The sequence below is a fragment of the Parasteatoda tepidariorum genome, chromosome 5, assembly GCF_982258835.1.
Source record: "Parasteatoda tepidariorum strain Cologne lab strain chromosome 5, Ptep-v5.0, whole genome shotgun sequence".
Taxonomy (NCBI): domain Eukaryota; kingdom Metazoa; phylum Arthropoda; class Arachnida; order Araneae; family Theridiidae; genus Parasteatoda; species Parasteatoda tepidariorum.
In genome coordinates, this window is record NC_141759.1 from 71,002,998 (window position 1) to 71,025,395 (window position 22,398).

The 22,398-nt window shown below is 30.3% G+C and overlaps 3 protein-coding genes across 4 annotated transcripts in view; all 3 read right to left on the reverse strand.

Moving 5' to 3' along the window:
- l(1)G0020 (RNA cytidine acetyltransferase l(1)G0020) overlaps positions 1–14,083 on the reverse strand; it is a 28,617-nt gene extending 14,534 nt beyond the window's left edge. For both annotated transcript variants that reach the window (XM_087164179.1, XM_087164178.1), the window contains exons 1-8: positions 13,868–14,083; positions 13,394–13,485; positions 11,631–11,753; positions 5,788–5,959; positions 4,185–4,361; positions 3,248–3,583; positions 1,984–2,219; positions 395–504 (exon numbers count right to left, since the gene is read on the reverse strand). In XM_087164179.1, the coding sequence (XP_087020305.1) occupies positions 395–504; positions 1,984–2,219; positions 3,248–3,583; positions 4,185–4,361; positions 5,788–5,959; positions 11,631–11,753; positions 13,394–13,485; positions 13,868–13,975 (1,354 nt within the window). In that variant the 5' untranslated portion in view covers positions 13,976–14,083. The remainder of the gene's footprint in view (positions 1–394; positions 505–1,983; positions 2,220–3,247; positions 3,584–4,184; positions 4,362–5,787; positions 5,960–11,630; positions 11,754–13,393; positions 13,486–13,867) is intronic.
- A 2,270-nt stretch (positions 14,084–16,353) lies between these two features.
- On the reverse strand, positions 16,354–18,348 carry LOC147809494 (uncharacterized). Its single transcript, XM_087162846.1, has one exon. The coding sequence runs from the start codon at positions 18,346–18,348 to the stop codon at positions 16,354–16,356; it is 1,995 nt and encodes a 664-aa protein (XP_087018972.1).
- A 244-nt stretch (positions 18,349–18,592) lies between these two features.
- Positions 18,593–21,451, reverse strand: LOC147809495 (uncharacterized). The gene is made up of 2 exons (XM_087162847.1): positions 21,076–21,451; positions 18,593–20,838 (listed from the first exon to the last, which is right to left on the reverse strand). Exons 1-2 carry the CDS (start codon positions 21,449–21,451, stop codon positions 18,593–18,595), a joined length of 2,622 nt encoding a protein of 873 aa, XP_087018973.1.
- Between the last annotated feature and the right edge of the window lie 947 nt (positions 21,452–22,398).

The following is a 22,398-nucleotide window of genomic DNA, read 5'->3' on the forward strand; positions in this document are numbered from 1 at the left end:
ACCAAGTGAAAATCCGTTTTAATAACTACCAAAAAAAAACGATCAGCAAAACCATAGGGATTAACTGTGGAATCGTTACTAAACGAGAAATGATTACTAACTGAAATACATGATTCGAAATTTACGGTACATTATAATGGTGTATTAAAATATCGAGATTAAAAACCACATGGAAATCTGCAACAAAAACTGCAAAAATAGGGCAATCAGCTGAATTTATACGTCATTGATTAAAATTGTCTTTATTTATCATTTATTTGTTCTTGAATAAGGATGTTTTGATGTCAGTTTACTTTAAAGACCTATTACCCAGAAATAACTTGTATTTTCCAGACTTGCTGAAGTTCCAACGATTCCAGATATGGGACATTTCACAGCATTTATTAGACCATACCTGTTAAGGACTTGGATTGTTGAGCACTTGTTAAAGAATTATTGTTTATGGATTCTTTTCGCAACTGAGCAATGAGCTTAAGTGACAATGATCTTCCTGTTCCTTCATAGCTAAAATCAAATAAAAAAATGGCATGTAAATTATCATAAAAATTAATAAATATAAAAAAAAGTGTAAAATGCAAAGACAAAGAATATAGAGGGGAGAAAAAGTTCAACTCTTCGAATATGTAACTAACCGGGGAAACTAGACCAGAAAAACAACTTAACAGGGTGAAAAACATATTCAGGCAGAGATGCCAACTTGCTCCAGACAGCAAATATATATTTTAAAGTGGTAGTTTATGAATTGTGATTCTTGGTTTAATAAATTCAATTTAGTAGATTTTTATTCACCACTATTTCTAAATAATTCATAAGCTTATATAATTCACCACTTTATAGTACTTATGCCATGCTATACCTTTTAAAAAGCAAGCAAAAATAGTAAAATATTTGTAAAATTTTCCTTTATAGTTATTTATCGTGTTTTTTAATTTTTTCCGCGTGTCCGGAGCAGTGGCATCTATGTTCAGATTTAGCAGAGCATCATACATATTAAAATCCAGTGCATGCACATTAGAAGTAAAGTGACAGTCAGGAGATTCATTACCAATGAACCGGTTGTTAAACAACTCTACATGTATGGTTGGATACGCTGCTTCCCACCATTTTATTCTTTTTTCTATGTCAAAATGTGCTAGCAGATTTAATCAACATGGATGATATAAATGTATTCTCAAAGGAATATCTTTATTAACAGTTCAGTACACTTTATCAAAAGTGTAAAAAATGCAGAACAAACCAATAATAAATAAAAAGAGAAAACTTTTCTTCTTCTCCCCAATCTTAGTAGTGGTTGGGAGGAGGGAAGGTGAAAACTGGTTTCAAAAATTTTGGCTGAAGTGCTTCTAAAAGTTGTTCTTTTTTTCCCTTTATGTATAGGTACCACACCAAACCTTAGGGAATTGGTTTACATGGAAGCTAGCCTTCTTTCTCTATTTACATTCTTTAACTTGGATTTCTAACTCAAGTACTGTTTACAAATTCATTTTCCTATCAAATACTATCTTGTTTAAGCACCTGGCAAAAAAACGAAATTATGTTCTGTAGATACAGTTAGACATAACATATTTGTAAATCCTTCCATTTGTAAATTTGCAATTCCTTCCTCCATTAACATAATTTAATTAATAATACTATAAACATTTTGAAAAACAAATCTTTTTTAAAATGCAATGATAAAATTATGCTTTGCCAACTATAATATAGAAAATAATTTTATGTTATCTTATAACATAAATTCTTTTCTGTTATAACATTTTGAAAAACAAATCTTTTTTAAAATACAATAATAAAATTATGCTTTGCCAGCTATAATATAGAAAATAATTTTATGCTATCTTATAACAATAAATCTTTTATGTTATAACATTTTGAAAAACAAATCTTTTTTTAAATGCAATGATAAAATTATGCTTTGCCAGCTATAATTCAGAAAATAATTTTTGTAAAAACTTTATTGCTATGAATCATTTTAACATTAATTACCCATTAACAGTTGATGCTAAGAATATCAAATATGGCCCCATCAAAGCTTTAATGAAAGGAAGTGGTATGGCAGCAGCTTCATCAATCACAAGAAGTTCAACCAGTCCCAATTTAGCCTCAGAAGATGGTTGAACATATTTAACAGTTTGTCTATGTTTTCGCATCACATTGACTTGAACAATAGCTTTGTTGAATTCAGGATTCATAGATCTTACTTCTTCATAATCAGTTGTTTTCTAAATAAACACATTATAGTAGAATTAGTGTTAAAAATTTTGGTTCAATTCATAAAAATTTAAAATTATATAAAGACATGCCTCCTAACAGTTATGGATTTTTAGTAGTTTAAGTATTTTCTGATAACATAGGTGATTTATTAATATTATTAATGAATTAGAATTGAAAAAATTTTGTTCACCAATCTGCATAATATATATTAAAGATCAAATAGATACATGGTCATGTTGCTAAGTTACGGTAAAAGTCTACTACATTTGTTTTAAAAAGTACTGTTTTAGTTCACTACCACTGGAAAAAATACTTGCAAGAACTACAAATTTTTAAGGATATGTAAAGAGAATAATAAAACCTTTATTGGAAATTTTAAAATAATTCAAATTGCCCTGATAATAATAAAAAAATTCTTGTTATGATTTTAAACATATATTTTGCTATATTGGAAAAATGAGTACATTATTTTAATTGCAAACTATAAAATATAAATAAAAATTTTTTTTTTATTTATAAGCAGAAATTCTAATATATATATATAGTAAAAAAATATTTTTAAATTCTGATTTACTTTTTCTCTTTACTTTCCTGTATCTCTTTTACTACCTCTTTACTTTCCTCTTAACTGTTGCAGAACATTTAAAATTATTTTTTGTTTTTAAAAATCATTTTCATAATTAGTGATACTTTTAAAAAAAAGAAGTAACTTCTTAAAACTAATTATAAGTTTGAAAACGGAATGTATTTAGTCATTTTAAATACTGTTTCCTAACTTAAAAGAAAATAGAAAGAAGGTGTAAGCTTTGGTGAATTCCTTACTTTTCCTTAATATCTATTTTTTATTAATTTAAAATACAATATTTTAATAACTTTGTTGGCTTAATAACTGAAGAATTTAATATTTCATTTCACCAAATACTTCGCATAAGTAGCTGAATAATATTAACTAAATATTTAGAACATAATGATATTTTACTAATAAAATTAGCAGTTAAATAAAAAAAAGCTTTAAAATATTACTAATAAAAAATACCTCATAGCCAAGAGCATTTAATCCATCTAATAAAAATTTGAAAAATGTTTTCAAATTTTCTGGGTGAGGAGACGCAACAGAAATATTGGTATACTTAAATGCTATAGCTGCAGCTACAGCAAGACCAAGAGCCGCAGATTTTCCTCGTCCACGAGCAGCTGTTAAAGTAACAGTACTACGAAGTGTCATTTCAGTTAAGGAATCAACAAATTTTGTCACAGCTTTAGCCTGGTCAAGAGTTTTGCACATTTTAATCAGAACATCTGCAGGCTGAGAACTATCTAATGATGATTTTAATAGTTGAAGTTCTCGCTCTTCTGGTGTCTGAGGCTCATCCTATAACATAAAAGATTATTAAAAATGCAATTAATTAAATGTTTCAAATACTCAATATTTATTTTTAAGTTTTTCTGAGAAAAGTTTATAATTTCAAATAAAAATATAAATTCAAAGCTAGTTTAATCATTTCATATCTTATATTGATTGATTTGTTATCTCTAGGGAATAACAAATCATCTGGGATACAGAGGGATAACTAATCAGTTCCTGATTAAAATGCATAATTCTAAGCTTTAAAAACTCAATATTTAATGAAATTTTTTTTATCATCATAATAAAATAGTATTAAAAGTTTAGAAAAATTTGAAAATAATGCTATTGTTGTCATTGTTAATAGAATTATAATAAATGGAATATTATGATAATAGAAAATAGTTATTAATTTAATTAATATCTTTCACAATATTTAAAAACCAAAGCCAGGTATTGCAGTACGTAATAATATATTATTTTAGCATTATTTAATTTAAAAGAAAAAAAAAGTTCTTAAGATAACATTTGTATTAGGTGTAGAGAAAAAATATATATCTCTAAATACAAAAAGAAAGAGTGTATGTTATTAATTATTAACAAACAATTTATTTAATTTCGAACTTACTCTTGATTTTGGAGGCAAAGTCTTTATTGATAAAGCATTAGATGATATAGGTAATATATTCAATTTATCATCCAAAACTAGACAGTTTGAACAAGTTGGTAAGGATAATATAAACCTCTCGTTAAATCTGCACACAACACTTTGGTGAGTCTCAGTCCTATAACGAGCATGGACATCCTTTGAATAAAAGTAAAATTATTAATAAAGAAAGGAAATCTTACAATGATTGTAAACAAATATTATTTGAATGAGACACTATAAAAACAATCTATATTCTAAAAAGTACACTGAAGAGCCAAAAAAACTGGTATACCTGCCTAATATCGTGTAGGGCCCCAGCGAACATGCAGAAGTGCTGCAACATGACGTGGCATGGATTCGATCAATGTGTGAAGTAGTGCTGGATATAATTGACACCATGAATCCTGCAGGGCTGCCCATAAACCAGTGGGAGTAGGGATATCTTCTGAACATCACGTTGCAAGGCATCCCAAATATGTATGCAATGTCGTAGATTCGATGCTTTACCGGATTTCCGATACTCACTGTATGCTCGTGAAATGGTTGTACATGAAAATCCAAATGTCATTGCTATCTCGGAGATGCTATGTCCCATCTCCCGTGCGCCGACTATAACACCACGTTCAAACTCACTTAAATCTGTATAACCTGGCATTGTAGCAGCAGTAACCGATGTAAGAACTGTGCCAGACACTCGTTGTCTTATATATGCGTTGCCAATTGCACCGCTGTACTTTGATTGGCTCTATACCCCTTTATTTACATACTCATGCTTGTACCAGTTTTTTGGGCTCTTCAGTGTATATAAAACATAAAAAAAGTGAGAAGGAAGAAAAAAACTAATAAAATTAGCTACCTTGTCATAGTTTCCGTCAAATTTACATCATTGTTCAAATTTTTTTAAATAATAATAATTCAGTAGTTAGATTACAGGCTTTGATAAATGCTCTTTGCACACATTTCTTGGAGAGAATGAGGGAAAGACATACAAATTTATTGTCAATAGTTTTTCCTATGGTGACTGTGTTATAATTAAAGAGCTGAGAGGTTGAAAGCCCAAAATGACACTTAAATGAATTTGAGCAATTTAGAATTAGGTTTATACCAGTGGTTGGAACAAATGCAATACAAGTACGAAAAAATTACTGTAATCACTACTTTTTCTGCATCTTGTAGTACCTGTACCATTGCTTTTTAGTGTTGTATGTAGTGTGATGCATAGAAAAAAATAAAGCGATTTATTGCGACTACTTTTAACGTTAGGTTAGTAAAGAAGCAGGGTTCATACATAACTAAATTTTTAATCTAATTGCTACAAAAAGGTTGTTACGTTGTGCCTCCATCCACTTGAGATTTGTAAAATTTGATGACATGGCAAAACAAATTAATCATTTACGGTTAAATAAGAATTTTATCCTGATTAAATTTATTAATTTTATTCCTTTAGAAATCTATTTCATATAAATTTAAGTCTTAAATTAAGGCAAAATAAATTATGGGTCACAATAAACATTGGGTCGCAGTTAAAATAAAGTTCAATTTAATAAAATACTAAAAGAATTTTTTCAAAAATAGCAAATACCATTGCCATAGTATAAAGCTGTTTTAAGGATGTTAAAGATTGTAGCAAAATTAATATCATCCCGCCTCCTTCAACAGTTTCGACAGTACGTGCTAAGAGATTTGGAGTCAAAGCTTCAAAATCTTGAAGTATAGCCATTCCAAATGTCTGTCCCAAAATAGAACGAGTTTCTCTAAAAAAATAAAAAATAATTTAGTAATTTATTTAGTTTAATAATAAATAATTCATATTTATTTTTGAAACTAAGACAATTACAAAAGATCATTAAACAGAAGTAAATAAAGGTTCAACATTCAAAAATACAATTTAGAATATCAGATTATCCCACTCTCTTAATGAATCGTCTCATTTTTTTATCTTGTTACAGCTTTTGTTGTGGAAATCTTCTAAAAATAAAAGTATGCATGAAAAAAAAAATTCGTCGTAGTCAACATTAAAAAGATGCTTTTCTTAGCTGCCAAACATAGGGGAATTATTGCTTTAAAAGAAAAACTTCATAATAATAACATAAAAATATAGTTCTACTCCTTCCCAATACCCAGTCATACGACATTTTGATTATTTGACACACGTAAAAAGTTTTCCAAAACATGTTTCATCATTATTAAAATTGTTGTCACCTAATTTCTGTTGTGTTAAGATCCAAAAATCTAGCTGCCAGAAAACAGCAAGTAAAGAGAAAACAAAAATGTATCAGTTATATTTTTCATGATATTGCATTGTTATGTATGATCCAAAAATGAAACACAAGTGTATTATTTTAAATCATAGTTACTTATTTTTAGAAAAAAATTTCTCGAACTATAATGTTTATACACTTAAAAAAATTAATTTTAAAATGAATTGAATAATTTAAAATTTTCCCCCACACTCATGGTCCTTATATAGTGTCAGATAATTAGGGTTCTACTGTAATAATAAGCTAAATAAAATAAAAAATGCTTATAGATTTAACTTAATATTGATAGATAAAACAAAATAACTAAAATAAAACAACAAAAACTATGTACTATCGAGTGCAACTTCTGGAATAATATATAAGTGTTCACTTCAGTATTATAAATTGATAAAAACAAAAATTTTCCTTAGATTTGGTCTCGTAAGCTAATTTAAATATGTAGACAGTCTTTAAAAAAAAGTATTTCAATAAAATTATATTAAAACTCAAGATTTAACAGAACCTTTTATTAATTATCTGAATCTTTAATTAATTATCTGAATCTTCTAATTAAAAATTTAACTTGTATTAGATATTTTTCGGAATACACTTTCTGACCTCCAGAATCCTGGGCGACATTGTTGCAGAACATTACAGAGTTCTTGCAGAAAGATTTTTTATTTGGGAAAAATTTTGGTTTTTTTATCTGCAGAATTTTTCAAAATATTTTTTTTTCTACGGAACTTTTTCCCCTTTTTTGCAGAATTATATTCAAAAAATGTCTTATATCGCATATCAAAAAATGTCGCATATTAGATGTGGAAAATCGCTAGTGATTTTTTTTTTAAATAAAAAAATTCCGCAATGATTGACTTTAGCTAGAATTTCAGATTCATGTTGTAAAAACTAATTTCCAGATAGCAAAAATTTAAAACAGGTTAACTATACCAATATTGTTTAGAACAAGAGAATATCGCCAATAATATTAGAATATGTATTCTTTTATATTTAGATTTTAAAAAAAAATCTCATATTTATCATTAAAAAAATATATATATACTATTCTGTTCTAAACATTAAAGCTCTTTTTTTTTCTTCTTTTGTAAATAGAAAGTCTTCTGTTATTTTAAATTAGTAACATATATATATTTGCTACTATTAAAAATGTCTCTCAGAAAGTATTAGTACTAGAGAGAATTGTTTCAGAAAGCTCTAAAAAATTCTGTCACAAGGCTCTCTGATATCATCATTATAAAATGATTGGAATAAAAAAGTCCATTAAAGCTTTATGTTTGAATTTGAATTATCTTACTACGTAAACATCCTCGGCTCACATTCAAACTGTGACAATGCTAAAAAGTTTAGAGAAAAAAAAGGATTTTTCACTTGGCTTCTTTCAATTAAAATAAGACATTTTAATTAAAAGAAAAACAAATTGATAAAAAAAAAAAAAATTTTATTCTGTAATATGATTTTCAAAAATTATGTCTTATTAAATAATAAAAATTACGTAAAGTATTAGGATAATATTGAAATCTTGACAAGTACAATTTACTTGATTGAGCTTATAGAGAAATTTTTAATATAAAAACTAGGTGTCAATATTTGCTTTAATGATATTTACAAATGGGAACAGCCTACTATTTTAAGCCACAGCTTAATTACACTGTCTTGAGTCTCGACATAACTTTACATATAAATAATAATACTGAGCATTAATATAATACTGGTTGGAAATTTATTATTTCTACTAAATAACAGAACCATTAAGAGGAAGTTATTGAAATATTCTTAGACGAAATCTTGTTCTTGGAAAGTCTTGAAAATGCATACGTAAAAAATTTTAAAACATGTGAGAATTCATGAAATTACAGGCATGAGAATAGGAAAAGAAAAGAAAAAAAGCATAAAAATACATAACAACTCAAATAAATAAAACTAGTGCATGAAATTACATTTCAGAAAAAGAAAGCATTTAAATTACTTACATACTTATGAATTTTTTTTATAACTATATGTGTACATTGATCGTCCCACAAACTGTTAAGCTTTATACAGTAATAATGATTAAAGAGAATAAAATAAAAATATAGTAAAAAAATAAAATAATGTAGAGTAGGGGTGCTCAACCTGCGGCCCGCGGGCCAAATGCGGCCCGCCAACCCTCGATGTGCGGCCCGCGGCCGCAATCTGAACAAAATGAAAAAAAAATTAAATATTTGTTTTTGAAAAATAATAAAAAAAATTCGGTAATTTAAATTTACACTTTTAAGTTTTTGACGCACCCAATCTCAATCAATGTAGTTTTTCGATGGTTAACGCTACGGATTTCAGCATAGTTTTAAAAATCTCAATATTTTTAATACATCATTATTACGATTTACGAATTTTAATTACCACTTTTGACGCTTTTCGTATGTGCCGATTCCAATGACTTTTCGGTAGTTATTGCGACCCATTTTCAAGTAGTTTCTGAAATAGCGATTTTTGAAAGTTATGAAGCGCTTTATTTGTGCAAACTTCATGGAAAATCTAAATGACTTTAGATCCTTTCTTCAACAGTTATTGCTGCACAATTGTTTTTAAAACTTCGATATTTTAGCACGATATTATTACGAATCGCGAGTAAAGAATCCCTCATTTAGATAACCATTTTTTGACATGGTAACGATTTTATCTCAAATCAAATTATTTTTCAATCGTTATTTTAGAAATTATTGCTACACATTTCTACAAGGTTTTGAAAGTACCGATATTTTTTATACGCTCTTGCGACATTTTAATTTCAAATCCCGCCTGTAAATTACATAAAATTTTGATGGACTTTATTTACTCCAATTTCATCTGAAATATAAAAGTATTTTGGTTAGTAGTTATTACGTTTTCCCCGTGATTTAAAAAGATTATGATATTTTTAATACTATGGTTTGACAGCAAGCGAGTTTTGAATCGCACATTAAAATAATTATTTTTTACGTGCTCTGTTTGTGCCGATTTTATCATTTGCGTTGTACCCGATTTTAACACGCATTTTTTAAGAGGTTTTTCGAACGTGTTTTTTCTTCTTTCCCGTTATTGCTGCATTTTTATTTGTGATTTAGAATATACCTGATATTTTCACGCAATATTACAACTCGTGAAATTCGATTCAGTTTAAATTTTTTTTTGTAACTTAAAAAGTAATTACGTATCTAAGCCAAATCAACACCTTCCCAGGAAAAAAAAAACGAGATGTGTTCATATTAAACGCGGTCCGTTTTGCAAAAAAAATAATTCAAAACATGGCATAATTCTTTAGTCCCATGAACACGTGCAAGTTTAACAACACACATCGAACCTATTCTTTTTGTTGTCACATGTAATTTAAAAGTCATACATCGTAATTTGTATTTACGCTATCTGAAAACTGCGCATCGCATTTCGTATTAACATTAACGAGATTTAAAAATAATCCATCGCGTTTCGTATTTATGGGATTTAAAATCACATATCGCGATTCGTATATATCATCCGTAGCTACTTTTCTCGCAATTCATATGCACGCGTTTTCAAATCATATATCGCGATTCATATTCATGCATTTTAAAAATCAAGTGTTGTGAGTAGTCCTTTCGCAATTTAAAAGCCACACAATTCATATTCACGCGATTTGAAAAACAAGCATCGAGTTTTTTATTTACGCAATTTAAAAATCACACATGGCAATTCGTATTCAAGCAATTAAAAAATAACACATAGCAATTCGTATTCAAGCAATTAAAAAATAACACATCGCTATATGTATTTCCGCGATTTAAAAACCCAGAAAGGAAGAACACCATCTAGGACAAATTACAAAACTGATTATGTTATTTGCTCTAAATTTAATACTACCCACAACAACAGCTTCTGTCGAAAGACTGTTTTCCAGAATGAATTTGACCTGTTCAAAATTACAGAGTAGTCTTTAAATACAATCATTACATTTTCATTTAATGGCTCAAAAAATGTCACATGATCAAGTAGATAAAATTATCACAATATTCAAAAATTTTGCAAATTACAGTATAACCATTAAGAAATTTTTTAAACTATTTTCCACCTTCTTGGAGCATTTTATATCATTTATGATTATATGCTGAGAAATGATTTATATATCATTAAATTTTAACTGTATAAAACATTTAATCAAGATAAGTTTCGTAAAGTAATGTAAATTTTATTGATTGTTAATTGATTGTGTATTAATTGTAAATAGTAAGTGTCATGTTAAAAATATATTCGTCATAAAAAGCTGTAAACAAGTATCTTAATAGTTTTTTATTATTAAGGAATATAGTTCCTTAAAATTTAATATGTTTTCTTTCTTTCTTTTTCTTCCCTCTCTCAGCCTCTTATTATTAATTTAAAATAAAAATGTCTGAAAGTTAAAGTACATTCCCTAATAAATGCTAAATCTTATTTTCCACTGAAGGGGTTTTGTTTTAATCATTTTTAACCCTATAAACTTTCTTTAAATCAAAGTATTTAACTTGAATTTATATTAATAACTAGAATATTTATTTATTTGAAATTTAATTCTATGGAAAAAAAATTTAACTTTAAAATTTATGTTTAAACGGACTTTTGTATTTTGTAATGTGATAAAAAAAATTTCAATTTTTCCATAGTTTTTTAATTATTTCAATTTATCTAAATTTTTTCTGATAAATTGATTCTGATTTTCGAACTCTGTTTTCCTTCTTAAGTAATCAGTTTTGCATTTTCTAATTTTAAACGTTTTAAAGTATTGTATTTTTTGCAAAGAGATTACAAGGTTAACCGACAAAAAGAATTTAGTGTTATATAAACAATGATGTTTAGGTAACAATCACCACCAACAATTGCTTTCAATATGTCGGTCTAAACACTTTGGCATGCGGCCCTTCATTGGTCAATCTGCTGTGCATGTGGCCCTTCACTGAAAAAGGTTGTGCACTCCTAATGTAGAGGTATTCTTTAAAAAAAAAGACATTTAATAAAGCATTTTTCTTAATTATTTCTTATTTTCAAAGTTTAGAAAGTTGGAAATTCTGCCATAAGGCGAGAGAATCTTATGAATGTAAATTAACTCATCAGTCAATTAAAAGTGGGACCCTACCAATGCTTAGAACCATAAAAAGTATTAATCTGCCACTGGATGAATAAGAAATCAAGTTAAATTTACCTATAGTAGCAATATCTAATATTAGTTGAAGCTATGAAATATTCAATTGAGTCATTTTCATCGAGGACTTGCTTTCCTTGGCCAGAAAGTGCACTTTTCAATCTTCGTCTTTTTTTCTTATTCCTGGAAGAAATTTTATTTAAAAAGTGTGTATAGCCAACAGAAACTTTTTATTCATTAGAATATTTTTCACAGAGAAATAGTCAAAAAATATCGATAGTAAAATAATGCTTCATAAAAATTTATTTAATATTGTTGATTATATCTAGACATATCTTTAATAATAGACATTAAATAATTATTGACCTTTGCATAGTCAAAACTCAATAGAAATGGTTGAGTCTTCGTCTACTAGGGCTTAGGTCAAGAACCAGTTCCTCATAGTTAAGTTTGAGTACTAGATCAAATTGCACTATTTCTGATTGTGTCATAGTGGTTCTAAGGGAATATTTTCATAATACCTGCACCAAAATGTCTACTGAATATTTTATTATGTTTTAAGCCTAAGTTCTTTCATTATATGTTCAACGGCTCCTTAGACAGGGGTCAGTCCAGAAATTTTGTTAAAGGGCCTGTTTTTATAAAATTGTGAAAAAAACTATTCATAATTTGTGAATATAAAATAAGTGTTAAGTCACATTCTTTCAACCAGGGTCCTGCTTTTGTGAATTTGTGCAAATAGGGTCCTGCTATTACAAAAATTGCTAAAAACCTTTTCAAGAAGTTTTTAAATTGTAAATAGGTACAAAATTCTGCTCAACAATTGCTGCTACTAAATTAGAGATGCAACATACAAATATTTGGTATTTAGCCTATATTGCTCAACACAGAATATTCATTTCGGATGAATAATGGACACAAAATCACTAACATTTTTAATAATTTCAAGTGACATATTTAAAATAACACAACTTAGTAATGTATCATTTTTAATGTGTTACGCATTAAGTAAACTTAAAAAATTGCCAGAAATTAATTTTTACTTACATAATATTCAATTAATTAATTTTATGAATAAATATAAATCGATCAATTATTTATTTACAAAAAAAATTATGATTTAACATCAATAAGAATGCACACATGATGTTTGAAAAAGTAGAAATATTTTCTTAGAATACTACATTTGGAATTTAAACTTAGGGAAACTTAGTTTGTCTCAAATAGTCTCCCCCCCCCCCTGGGAGGGTTTATTCGATTAAAAAAACAGTAATGAAGATAAACAAATTTATGAAGGGTGCGATTAAAAGATAAATTATTTTGTGAAGGGTCCGTTTTAATGAAAAGATATTTTATGAAGGGTCCGTTAACAGACTCAAATTTCTTCTAAACAGACCCCTGTTAGACTATTGGTTCTTTTACTACTTATATAAAACATCTGCTTTATATTTAATATTTTTTAACAAATTTTGATCTTGATCTACCATTTTGAAATGTTTGGTTTATCTCGGTGCGACTAGAAGAGATTCCCGTATCGTGATTTGTGGCAGAATAATCGCCTAATCTTGGCAACTTCAAGGCAGCGGCCCACAAGAAATTAATTAAAAACATCGCAGAAAGGGACCAACTTGAAAGGTATAACTCGTAGCCACCTCCCAGCAAACATCGATTTATTTTTAAATTTGCAAGTTTAAAATCTATTTGGGGCCTTGGCGATTGTAGTTAGGGCAACAAATCACGATACGGAAACATTCCTAGCAATTAAAGTGGCTGTAGAGATTTAACATAAAAAGTTTCAGAAAGTAGTGAAAAATATAACTTACGTTGAAAACCCAAGATCACTCTTATAGCACCACAAAACAGTAGGCCTGGCTTTAACTTCAGCTTTAGAAAGCATTTCATGTAAAATTACAACCTAAAATGAATATATAGATGATGAGAAATAATTCTACACTTAAAAGAAAAATATTAACACTAGCTATATTTTCAAAGATAAAAAGTATCATGAAGTAAAAGAAAGTCCATAAAAAATCTTAGAAAAATAATTTAAGAATAAATCAAGCAAATAACTAACACAAAATTTCACGAAATAAAAAAGCGTTTAACATATTCTCTTTATTTATTTAATTTTTAATAATAGCAACAACATAATTAACGTAATAATATAGATATAATACAGCACATAGATATAATAGTGTTAAAACACTCAAGTTGAAACACTTATGATAAATACAATTATAATTCAAAATTTTAATTAGTTATTTTTAGACATTCAGAAACGTAAGTATAAAACTTACAGAATCTCGAGCTTTTTCACCAACAACTACAAATAAAGAACGATGATGGGTAGAAACACAATTTTCAATCAATATTCGTACTCGATTATCAATTTTTTTTCGAACCATGGTGTTAAAGTTACTTATGACCTTAATTCTTAGTTTAATAAACACAAAAACAACATGTGTTTGAGTTTGTTTTGATTTTTACCGCAATCAATTCTTAAATTGATCATGAATGCATCAATATGGCAAATTATATATCTTTAGTTAGCACTGCTAACGTCAAAACTGGCCACACGAAATGAACCCAGTGCACCCCACTTTAGTTAAAGTAACATACCAAAGTTTCCTGAAACAAACACAGAATAATAAAGGCAAAATAAACACAGAAAAATAAGGCAAGTTAGAGCCATTTTTCATACACAGTTTAATTTTATTTAAATAATGAAAACGTTAATAGGATGTCTGAAAAGTTATGTACGGCAGTCTAATTTTAAAATTTTAATTTACTTTTCAATTGAAAAGCTCAGATGCAAAATTTGATAAATAGCAACAGTTTTAATTATTTTATTTTCTTCTTTTTTACATATTTATTATTATTATAATTATGCAGTACGTGAAAAACAACAAATTTTACCGAATTTATTTCCCTGTCAAATTCTTTAAAATTGGTACAGGTAGCTACAGATAGCGCATATCCGAACTCTCTACCCATGGCAACACTTAGCATTTTTACTCCAGTCGCGTGTAAATAGTCATAGGTGAAGGAAGTACAATAATTTCTGTTTTGATTTTTAAATGAATTGAAATCTTTTTAAGTTAGAATACTATATATAACTGATAACTACATTGAACATGGTTCTAAAAATAAGCGTTGTGGAAATTTTAGAAGATATTTTTGACAATTCGCGATCGCAACACTCGAATACGCCATCTGGGGAGAGACCGGTTTCATGCCTTTAGCCCTTCTCCCTTCCCTCTCCTCCTCTTTTCAGTTATATAGGAATGTACTACGATATTTTCCCTTTTTTTAATATTTTTCCTTTTTACTTAATAAAAATATTTTTAAAAATTTCCGTGATACTTTTCTTTAGAACTATGTTTAATGTAGTTTTCAGTTCCATATAGTTTTTCAAGTTAAAAGATTTTAATCTATATGAAAATCAAGAGAGAAACTAACGTACTTCCTTCCTCTATGACTTTCCACACGCTAATGGGGAAAGCATGTGAAGTGTTGCCATAGGAAAAGAGTTCTGCTCTACGCCACCTGCAGCCCATTTCGATCGCCAATTAAATACGAAGAATATTATGGAAGGGGAAATATCGTAGTAGATCCCCTTGAAACTGAGTAGAGGAAAAGAGAAAAGGGAAGAGGATCAAGACAAGGAACCGGTATTCTCCCGAAGATAGCGTATTCGAGCGTTGCGATCGCAAATTTTTTGTTTTAGCATTTATATGATTCATCAAATTTGTAACAGTTGACGGTACGGTACTTTTATTTACATCGCTCAAGCGCTGTTGGTGACGGCCTGGGAAACATCCTTGAGGATGACCCGGATACTGAAAGAATATAAAGTACCAGGATCGGAGGTTATTGATGAAATCAGAAAATCGAGGTTGTTGTAAGCAGTCAGACTGATGCATTGCCTTGTTTTTGTTCGTTTGATTTTGGCAACTTTTTATTATTAATTTATAGAAAATATATCAAATAGAAGTGTTCTTTTTTTCTCGTCTAATTTGTCTTATGTTATAATCTTTATTAAAATATTTCTTTTCTCAAAAATGATCTGTTTATTTACAATTGCAATTTAATTTCAACACGTTATCAGCACGACGCTCTGTGTAAATAAATATTAGAAATTCGGATCTAAGAAGATAGGCAGCACAATAATAATCGCCGCTATGGAAGAATACAAATTGAAGAAGTTGAACGGCGAAAATTATCATGCATTGGGCAATACGTGCCCGTGCACTGATGGTGCAGAAGAAATGCTGGGAGGCAGTTGAGCCTGGCTATGGACTTGCTGAAATGTCCGAAAATGAGAGAAAGAAAAATGATGAAGCTTTAACTCTAATGTTCTTGATTGTAGAAGATACGTTTTTGGATGATATTGGCGACTGCGCCAAAGCGAGGGACGCATGGATTGTATTGAATGTTGCAAACGGTTCTAAAACTTATCCAGATTGCATGGTTTATAAATGCTAAAGATTGCGTTTGAAATTATTAAATAAAGTACGAAGAATTAACTAGGACAAACATTTATTATAAATAAAACAGGTAATAACTAACGACAAGCACATAACATAAACGTTCCATGAAAATTATAAAACAAAAACCAACTGATGCCACTCACAGCTTTTAAAAATAACTAAATAATAAATAATGCCGCGGTGGCCAAGAGTATCATTTTCAACATTCTCCCCCCTTGCAAAATAGGAATTTTGCAATCTATATAATTTAATTTTAAAATTTAACTTTAAAGTTCAACCCAAAAATTAATAGTTCATAAGTTGAGTTTTTCAGGAGGGTGAACTTCTCTTCCAAAACGTGTTTTTTTAATGACCCTTGTAATATTTTTTCCACATTGAATACGGGCTGTGTTGTCTTCCCCTTGAAAACTTTGGCTATTCTTTTCATTGCAGTCTGCAGAGGAAAATATATCCTTCTCAGAATTTAATTCCAGTGGGAAGAGACGCTGAATAGGTCTATGAATAATTCCCGTTGATGTCTTTAATTTCACCAGACGGATGATGTTGTCCTTCCCTGGTATCATTTCTATCACTCGACCTAGCATCCAGTCTATTCTCTTTTTGTTATCATTTCCAATGAGAACTATGTCATGTATCTTGATATTTCCTCTCTGTCCCCTAGGAGTGTTACGAAGAAAGCCTAAGTATTCTTTCTGAAACCGTTTTCTGAGTGTTTCTCTGACACGCTGTAAATATTTCCATCTTTCAGTCAAACTTACAGACTGAATCTCATCCAAGTCTCCAACACCATTACAAGATAAGCTTTGGATAAACATAGATGGTCTTAATGTTACTAAGTCTTCACTATCTTCTGAAACATAGGTTAGTGGTCTGTTGTTCATCAAAGATTCGCATTCGCAAAGCAAAGTTAAAAATTCTTCGTATCCCAGGCAGGCATGACCCAAATTTTTCCGAAGAACATCCTTTAAAATCTTAATCAACCTTTCCCAGAATCCACCCCACCATGATGCTGTGGGAGGATTGAATTTCCATTTTATCTTCTGTAAGGCACTCTTATTTTCTATTTCAGCCCAATCCAATTGCTGTAAAGCGTTATTCAAACCAACGAAATTTGAACCATTATCAGAGTAGGCCACTTCAATTCTACCTCTTCGAGCAATAAAACGACGGAACGCTTCCATAAAGGCATAGGTGCTTAAGGAAGTAATCAGTTCAAGATGGACGGCTCTAAAAATAGCGCACGTGAAAATCACTATCCAAGATTTTACTCTACCTTTCAAAAAAATAGGACCAGCTAAATCTACACCAGTCACTTGAAAGGTTTTCACCATTTTTGTTCTGTCTTCTGGTAACGGTGGAAGAGGTACTTCAAAAGACTTGACGGCATTTCTCTGACAAATTATGCATCGTTGTACGACAGATCGTATGGTTTTTCTACCTCTAATAATCCAAAATCTCTCTCTGAGGATAATCAATAAGGTCTGAGTTCCAGCATGCTTGTACTCTAAGTGTAGTTGTTCGATCATACGCAACACTATCAGATGTTTTGACGGTAAAATTATCGGAAAGGTATATTCTTGTGAATTTTGTGAATCCAGAACTCTAGACTTCATTCTTAAAATACCATCCTCGTCGAGAAAAACTTGAAGGTTTTTAAGATCTTTCTTTCGCTGTTCTTCATCGAAGGCATCTTTCTGTATTATATAAAATAATGTTTTTTCAGCCTTTTCAAACTCTTCATTGGATATGTTTTTCTGATAAGTTTGACTTCTAAAATGAGTAGGTCGGAATCTCAACATCCAAGCAATGGTACGTACAATCATGGAATATTTTGAAAATCTATTACCCAATTCCGAAAGTATTGTTTCCATGTTGGTATTTTCGGCTAAAATAACAGTTCGCCTCCTTTCTCTATCAATTTCGTCGATGTCATAATCAGGGTCAGCTGATGGCCAAAACTCGGGAGATGTTTTCAGAAATTCAGGACCAGTCCACCACTGTGATTTTAGAAGCTTTAAGGGAAAACAACCTCTCGACAACAAATCAGCAGGGTTTATAATTCCTGGTACATGTTTCCAAACACCTGATTTGCTGTAATCCTGTATTTCTCTAACTCTGTTCTCGACAAATACAGACCAATTATTTCGCCTTTTTATCCAAGATAAAACAACTGATGAATCAGACCAAAAGTATGTGTTCAAATCTTTTATGTCTAAGGATTTCAATGCTAATTGATATAATCTTACACCGAGTACAGCAGCCATAAGTTCAAGTCTAGGTAATGTCATTTCTTTCAATGGTGCTACTCGGGATTTCGCCAAGATAAGATACAAAAGAACTTCTCCTTTTTCCTCTGTACGTAGAAATATGCAAACACCATAAGCAGTTTTGCTAGCATCACAGAATGTATGTAACGAGCTTGACGAGTTTATGATAATTCTTCTTGGTAAAAGACAGTCCTTTAAATGATGTACTTCATTAGTCCATTTATTAAACTCCCCTAGAATTTCTTTAGGTAAATCCTCATCCCAATCAGTTTTTAGATTCAATCAAAATTTTCTGGATACTCGATAATAACATTCGTCTTGTAGTTGCTCCATTCCAACTCTCTACCCGACATCCCAATTCATCTGATGGACGGTACCATTGAAGACCCAATACATTTTCTGGACAATCATCTACATCTATGCTACTTTTCCAGCCTCTAAGATTAAATCCGGCAGAAATCATCAACTCCCTAACATTGTCAATATAATGTTGAATTTCATGTTCTTCAGATACACCTGTGAGACAATTATCCATGTAAAATGTTCCTTCGAGTGTTTCGGCGATCTGGCTCAAATGATCAGGTGGGTTCTTTAGCAAATCTTTCAAACAGGCAGAAAGGAGAAAAGGAGAGCTACAAACCCCAAAAACTACTCTGCAGTGTCGAAATTCAACTATATTATTATTTTTCCACCAGAAAAAACGAAGGAAATCTCTGTCTGAGATGTCAAGTTCAATTTGTAAGAATGCTTTCTCAATATCTGAAGTTAGTCCTACAGGAAACTTTCTGAAGTTTGTTAAAACTAGTGGTATTAAGTCTAACAAATTCGGTCCAACTTCTAGGCAACCATTTAAAGAAAGTCCATTTTTATCTTTGTTAGAAGCATCAAACACTGGCCTAGTCTTGGTCGTGCTACTATCCTTAAATACTGCCCGATGTGGTAAGTAATGAGTTTTTCCCCAACAGTTTGGCGTAGGCACTAACTCGATTATCCCTTCATTCAACCACTCATTTATTACATCATCATAATCTTGAAATCTTCCAAGTTTCTTTAATTTTCTTGATGTAAATTCGAGTCTTTTCAAAGCAGCTTCTCGATTGGATTCTAGAGGAAGATGATCGTCAACAAAAGGAAGACGCACAACATAGCGACCAGTATTATTTCGTCTGGTAGTTTGCTCAAAAAACTTGGTTACCTTCTCATTTCTTTCTTCTTCAGTAATTATTTCTACAGGATCCAAAATACCCAATGTTTCTAACTTCCAAAATTTAGAAATTTCAGAGGAGCATGTCATGGAAGTCAGTAAGGTAGACATTTCGAAATTGGAACCTTGTTTGCTACCAATTAGAGTCCATCCTAGAGTGGTTCTGATTGCCAATAAATTCTTATCAACCGAAACCATATCAGGAGTAACAATTTTTGTCCAAGCATCAGCTCCTAGTAATATTTGAATGTCTTCTATACTTTTGGCGTCTTCAACTGAATAATCACTAAGAACTATATTTTTATTCTTGAGCAAGTTATAAATTTTCTCATCATTAAATTTTGGTATAGTAGTACAAATTTGATCAGTGCCAATTAATTCAAGTACCAAATCAGATTCAGAATCTTGAGCTGACAATTGAACTTTGAACAAATTATGTGTCATTAATGGTGTTTTCTTCCCACCAAATAGAACTTGTGATAACGCAATTTTCCCGCATGTAACCAATTTACAATCTCTCGCACATGAGTTTTTAATGTAACTCTTTTGAGAGCCAGAATCACATAATACTCTCACAGGAATCCTTTGGTTACCAATAACAACATGTGCAATCAAAGTTTGTAAATACGAAATCGAACGATTAGATGAAGTGGATAAGGTATTTGCAATTTCCGGTTCTTTTTGGTCAAACTTCGTAAGATCATGATTAATAGAATTAGGACACATAATTGGGTAATGCGTCTTTTTGCATATTACGCATTTCACAAGAACTCTACAGGTAGATGAGCGGTGACCCGTTCTTAAACATTTAAAGCAGGCTCCTTTCTTTTTTAACATTGCACTACGTTCTTCAAAAGATGAATCTAAAACGCTAGCACAATCCTGTGAATTATGAGTTGTTCTTGTACAGAAAATACAACTCCGATCTTTAATTTGAGAATTTCGGGCTGATACTAATGTAGTTGCTGTTGGGATATCTCTAGGTTTATTTATCCTAAAACTACTTTTAGTAACATTTTCAAGAGAGTTCTTTCTTAATTTTAATCTCTCTTCACTTTCGACTTCAACTTTTAAAAAGTTAAGCAATTCCGTTAAGCAATCGGAATGGTCAGCCGTTGAAACATTTTTAGAAACACGATAGCGATCCCATGTTTTAAAAGTGATATCTGGTAAAGCTGATTCTACCAAAGGAAACAGCATGGCTGCATATTTTTCTTTCGTTACGCCCAATGAATCCAGAGCTCTAAGTTGGGCTTCTAAAGAATCATATAATTCAGCTACAGACTTTACACTTTCTTTCTTTAATACTAAATTTAAAATTTCGCGTACGTAATATTCAATTAAAAATTCATCCTTCCCGAATCTTGATTTTAAAAGGTTAATCGCCTTTTCATAATTTTCTTTCGAGGAAGGAAAATTTTCGACTAATTTATAGGCCGGAGAATTTGGTTTCATGCATTGGAATAAATACTCAAATTTATCCTCATTATCCAGATTATCATCATTATGAATTTTTGAAAACTGTGACCAAAATCCAATCCAACCCTTAAAATCGCCATCGTATTTCTTCAGCTCAATTTTTGGTAATCGTACTTGTCGCTTATTGTAGATAGACAAATGAGTATCCCAATTACTTTCAGGTTTCTCTAAAGACTTAATTAATTCCTGAATCTTATGAAATTTAATCGAATACTCATTTGAATTCATTAGTTCTTCTTCAATTTCGGCATCATTAACGTTTTCTTTCTTTAAAAGATCATGATAAATTTTATCGTCTGCTTCTCTTAGAACTTTAAACTTTTCCGTAAATGATAGAAATCTTGCCGAAATATCTGTTTTATCTTTAATTTCACTATCTAATAATTTAATCAGTGAATCATATTGTTTTGTAAAAACTGACCTTAAAATTCTTCGTTCCATAACGCCAATCTTTAGTTCAAATTCAATTTACTTGTCGTGTCCGTGTTCTGGGCGCCAAATGTTGCAAACGGTTCTAAAACTTATCCAGATTGCATGGTTTATAAATGCTAAAGATTGAGTTTGAAATTATTAAATAAAGTACGAAGAATTAACTAGGACAAACATTTATTATAAATAAAACAGGTAATAACTAACGACAAGCACATAACATAAACGTTCCATGAAAATTATAAAACAAAAACCAACTGATGCCACTCACAGCTTTTAAAAATAACTAAATAATAAATAATGCCGCGGTGGCCAAGAGTATCATTTTCAACATTGAAGGATATGCATACCAAATTTGGCTTACTGCATGTTTTACAATTAATGAAGGACTTTTTTAACATTACCTTGAAGCCTGGTGAAACAATTCAATCATATTTGACGAGATTGATTGAAATACACCGAAAACTGTCGAGTGGTGGTTACGCTTTCACAGACCGAGAAGTTGCTCTCGTCATGTTAATAGGTCTGCCAAAGTCATACGAAAGCTTAATCCTGAACTTAGAAAAGGACGAAGATAACTTGACAACAACCATTGTGAAGTCTAGACTATTAGTTGAAGAAAAAAGAATATATAGAAATATGCCAAATGTTGAAGAGCAGGAAGAACGGGCACTTCACACAAGAAACTATAATCAAAAAAGACCAATGCAGACAAACACTGTGAAGAAATGGACAACAAAAAGAAACAGCGGAACAGCTGCAAATTCGAAGAAAACTGTCAGGTGTTTTAGCTGCGGAGAATGGGGTCACATCTCCAAAAATTGTGAAGAAGTACAACAAAGAAATCAAAGCAGTGCCAAGACTGCTATAGATTTAAAAACGAACTGGGCCTTCTTAACAAATAAATTTAAAGCTGAAGACTCAACAATCTGGATTCTAGACAGTGGTGCTACAGAGCA

What these genes read in the sequence shown, in the direction of transcription:
- LOC147809494 (XM_087162846.1), bottom strand. Translation starts at nt 18,348, where the DNA reads ATGACATTACCTAGACTTGAACTTATGGCTGCTGTACTCGGTGTAAGA.
- LOC147809495 (XM_087162847.1), bottom strand. Translation starts at nt 21,451, where the DNA reads ATGGAACGAAGAATTTTAAGGTCAGTTTTTACAAAACAATATGATTCA. An exon ending in ATACGATGGCGATTTTAAGG is followed by an intron (nt 20,839 to 21,075) that starts GTTGGATTGGAT and finishes TTTTAAATTTAG; the next exon opens with TATTAAAGAAAGAAAGTGTA.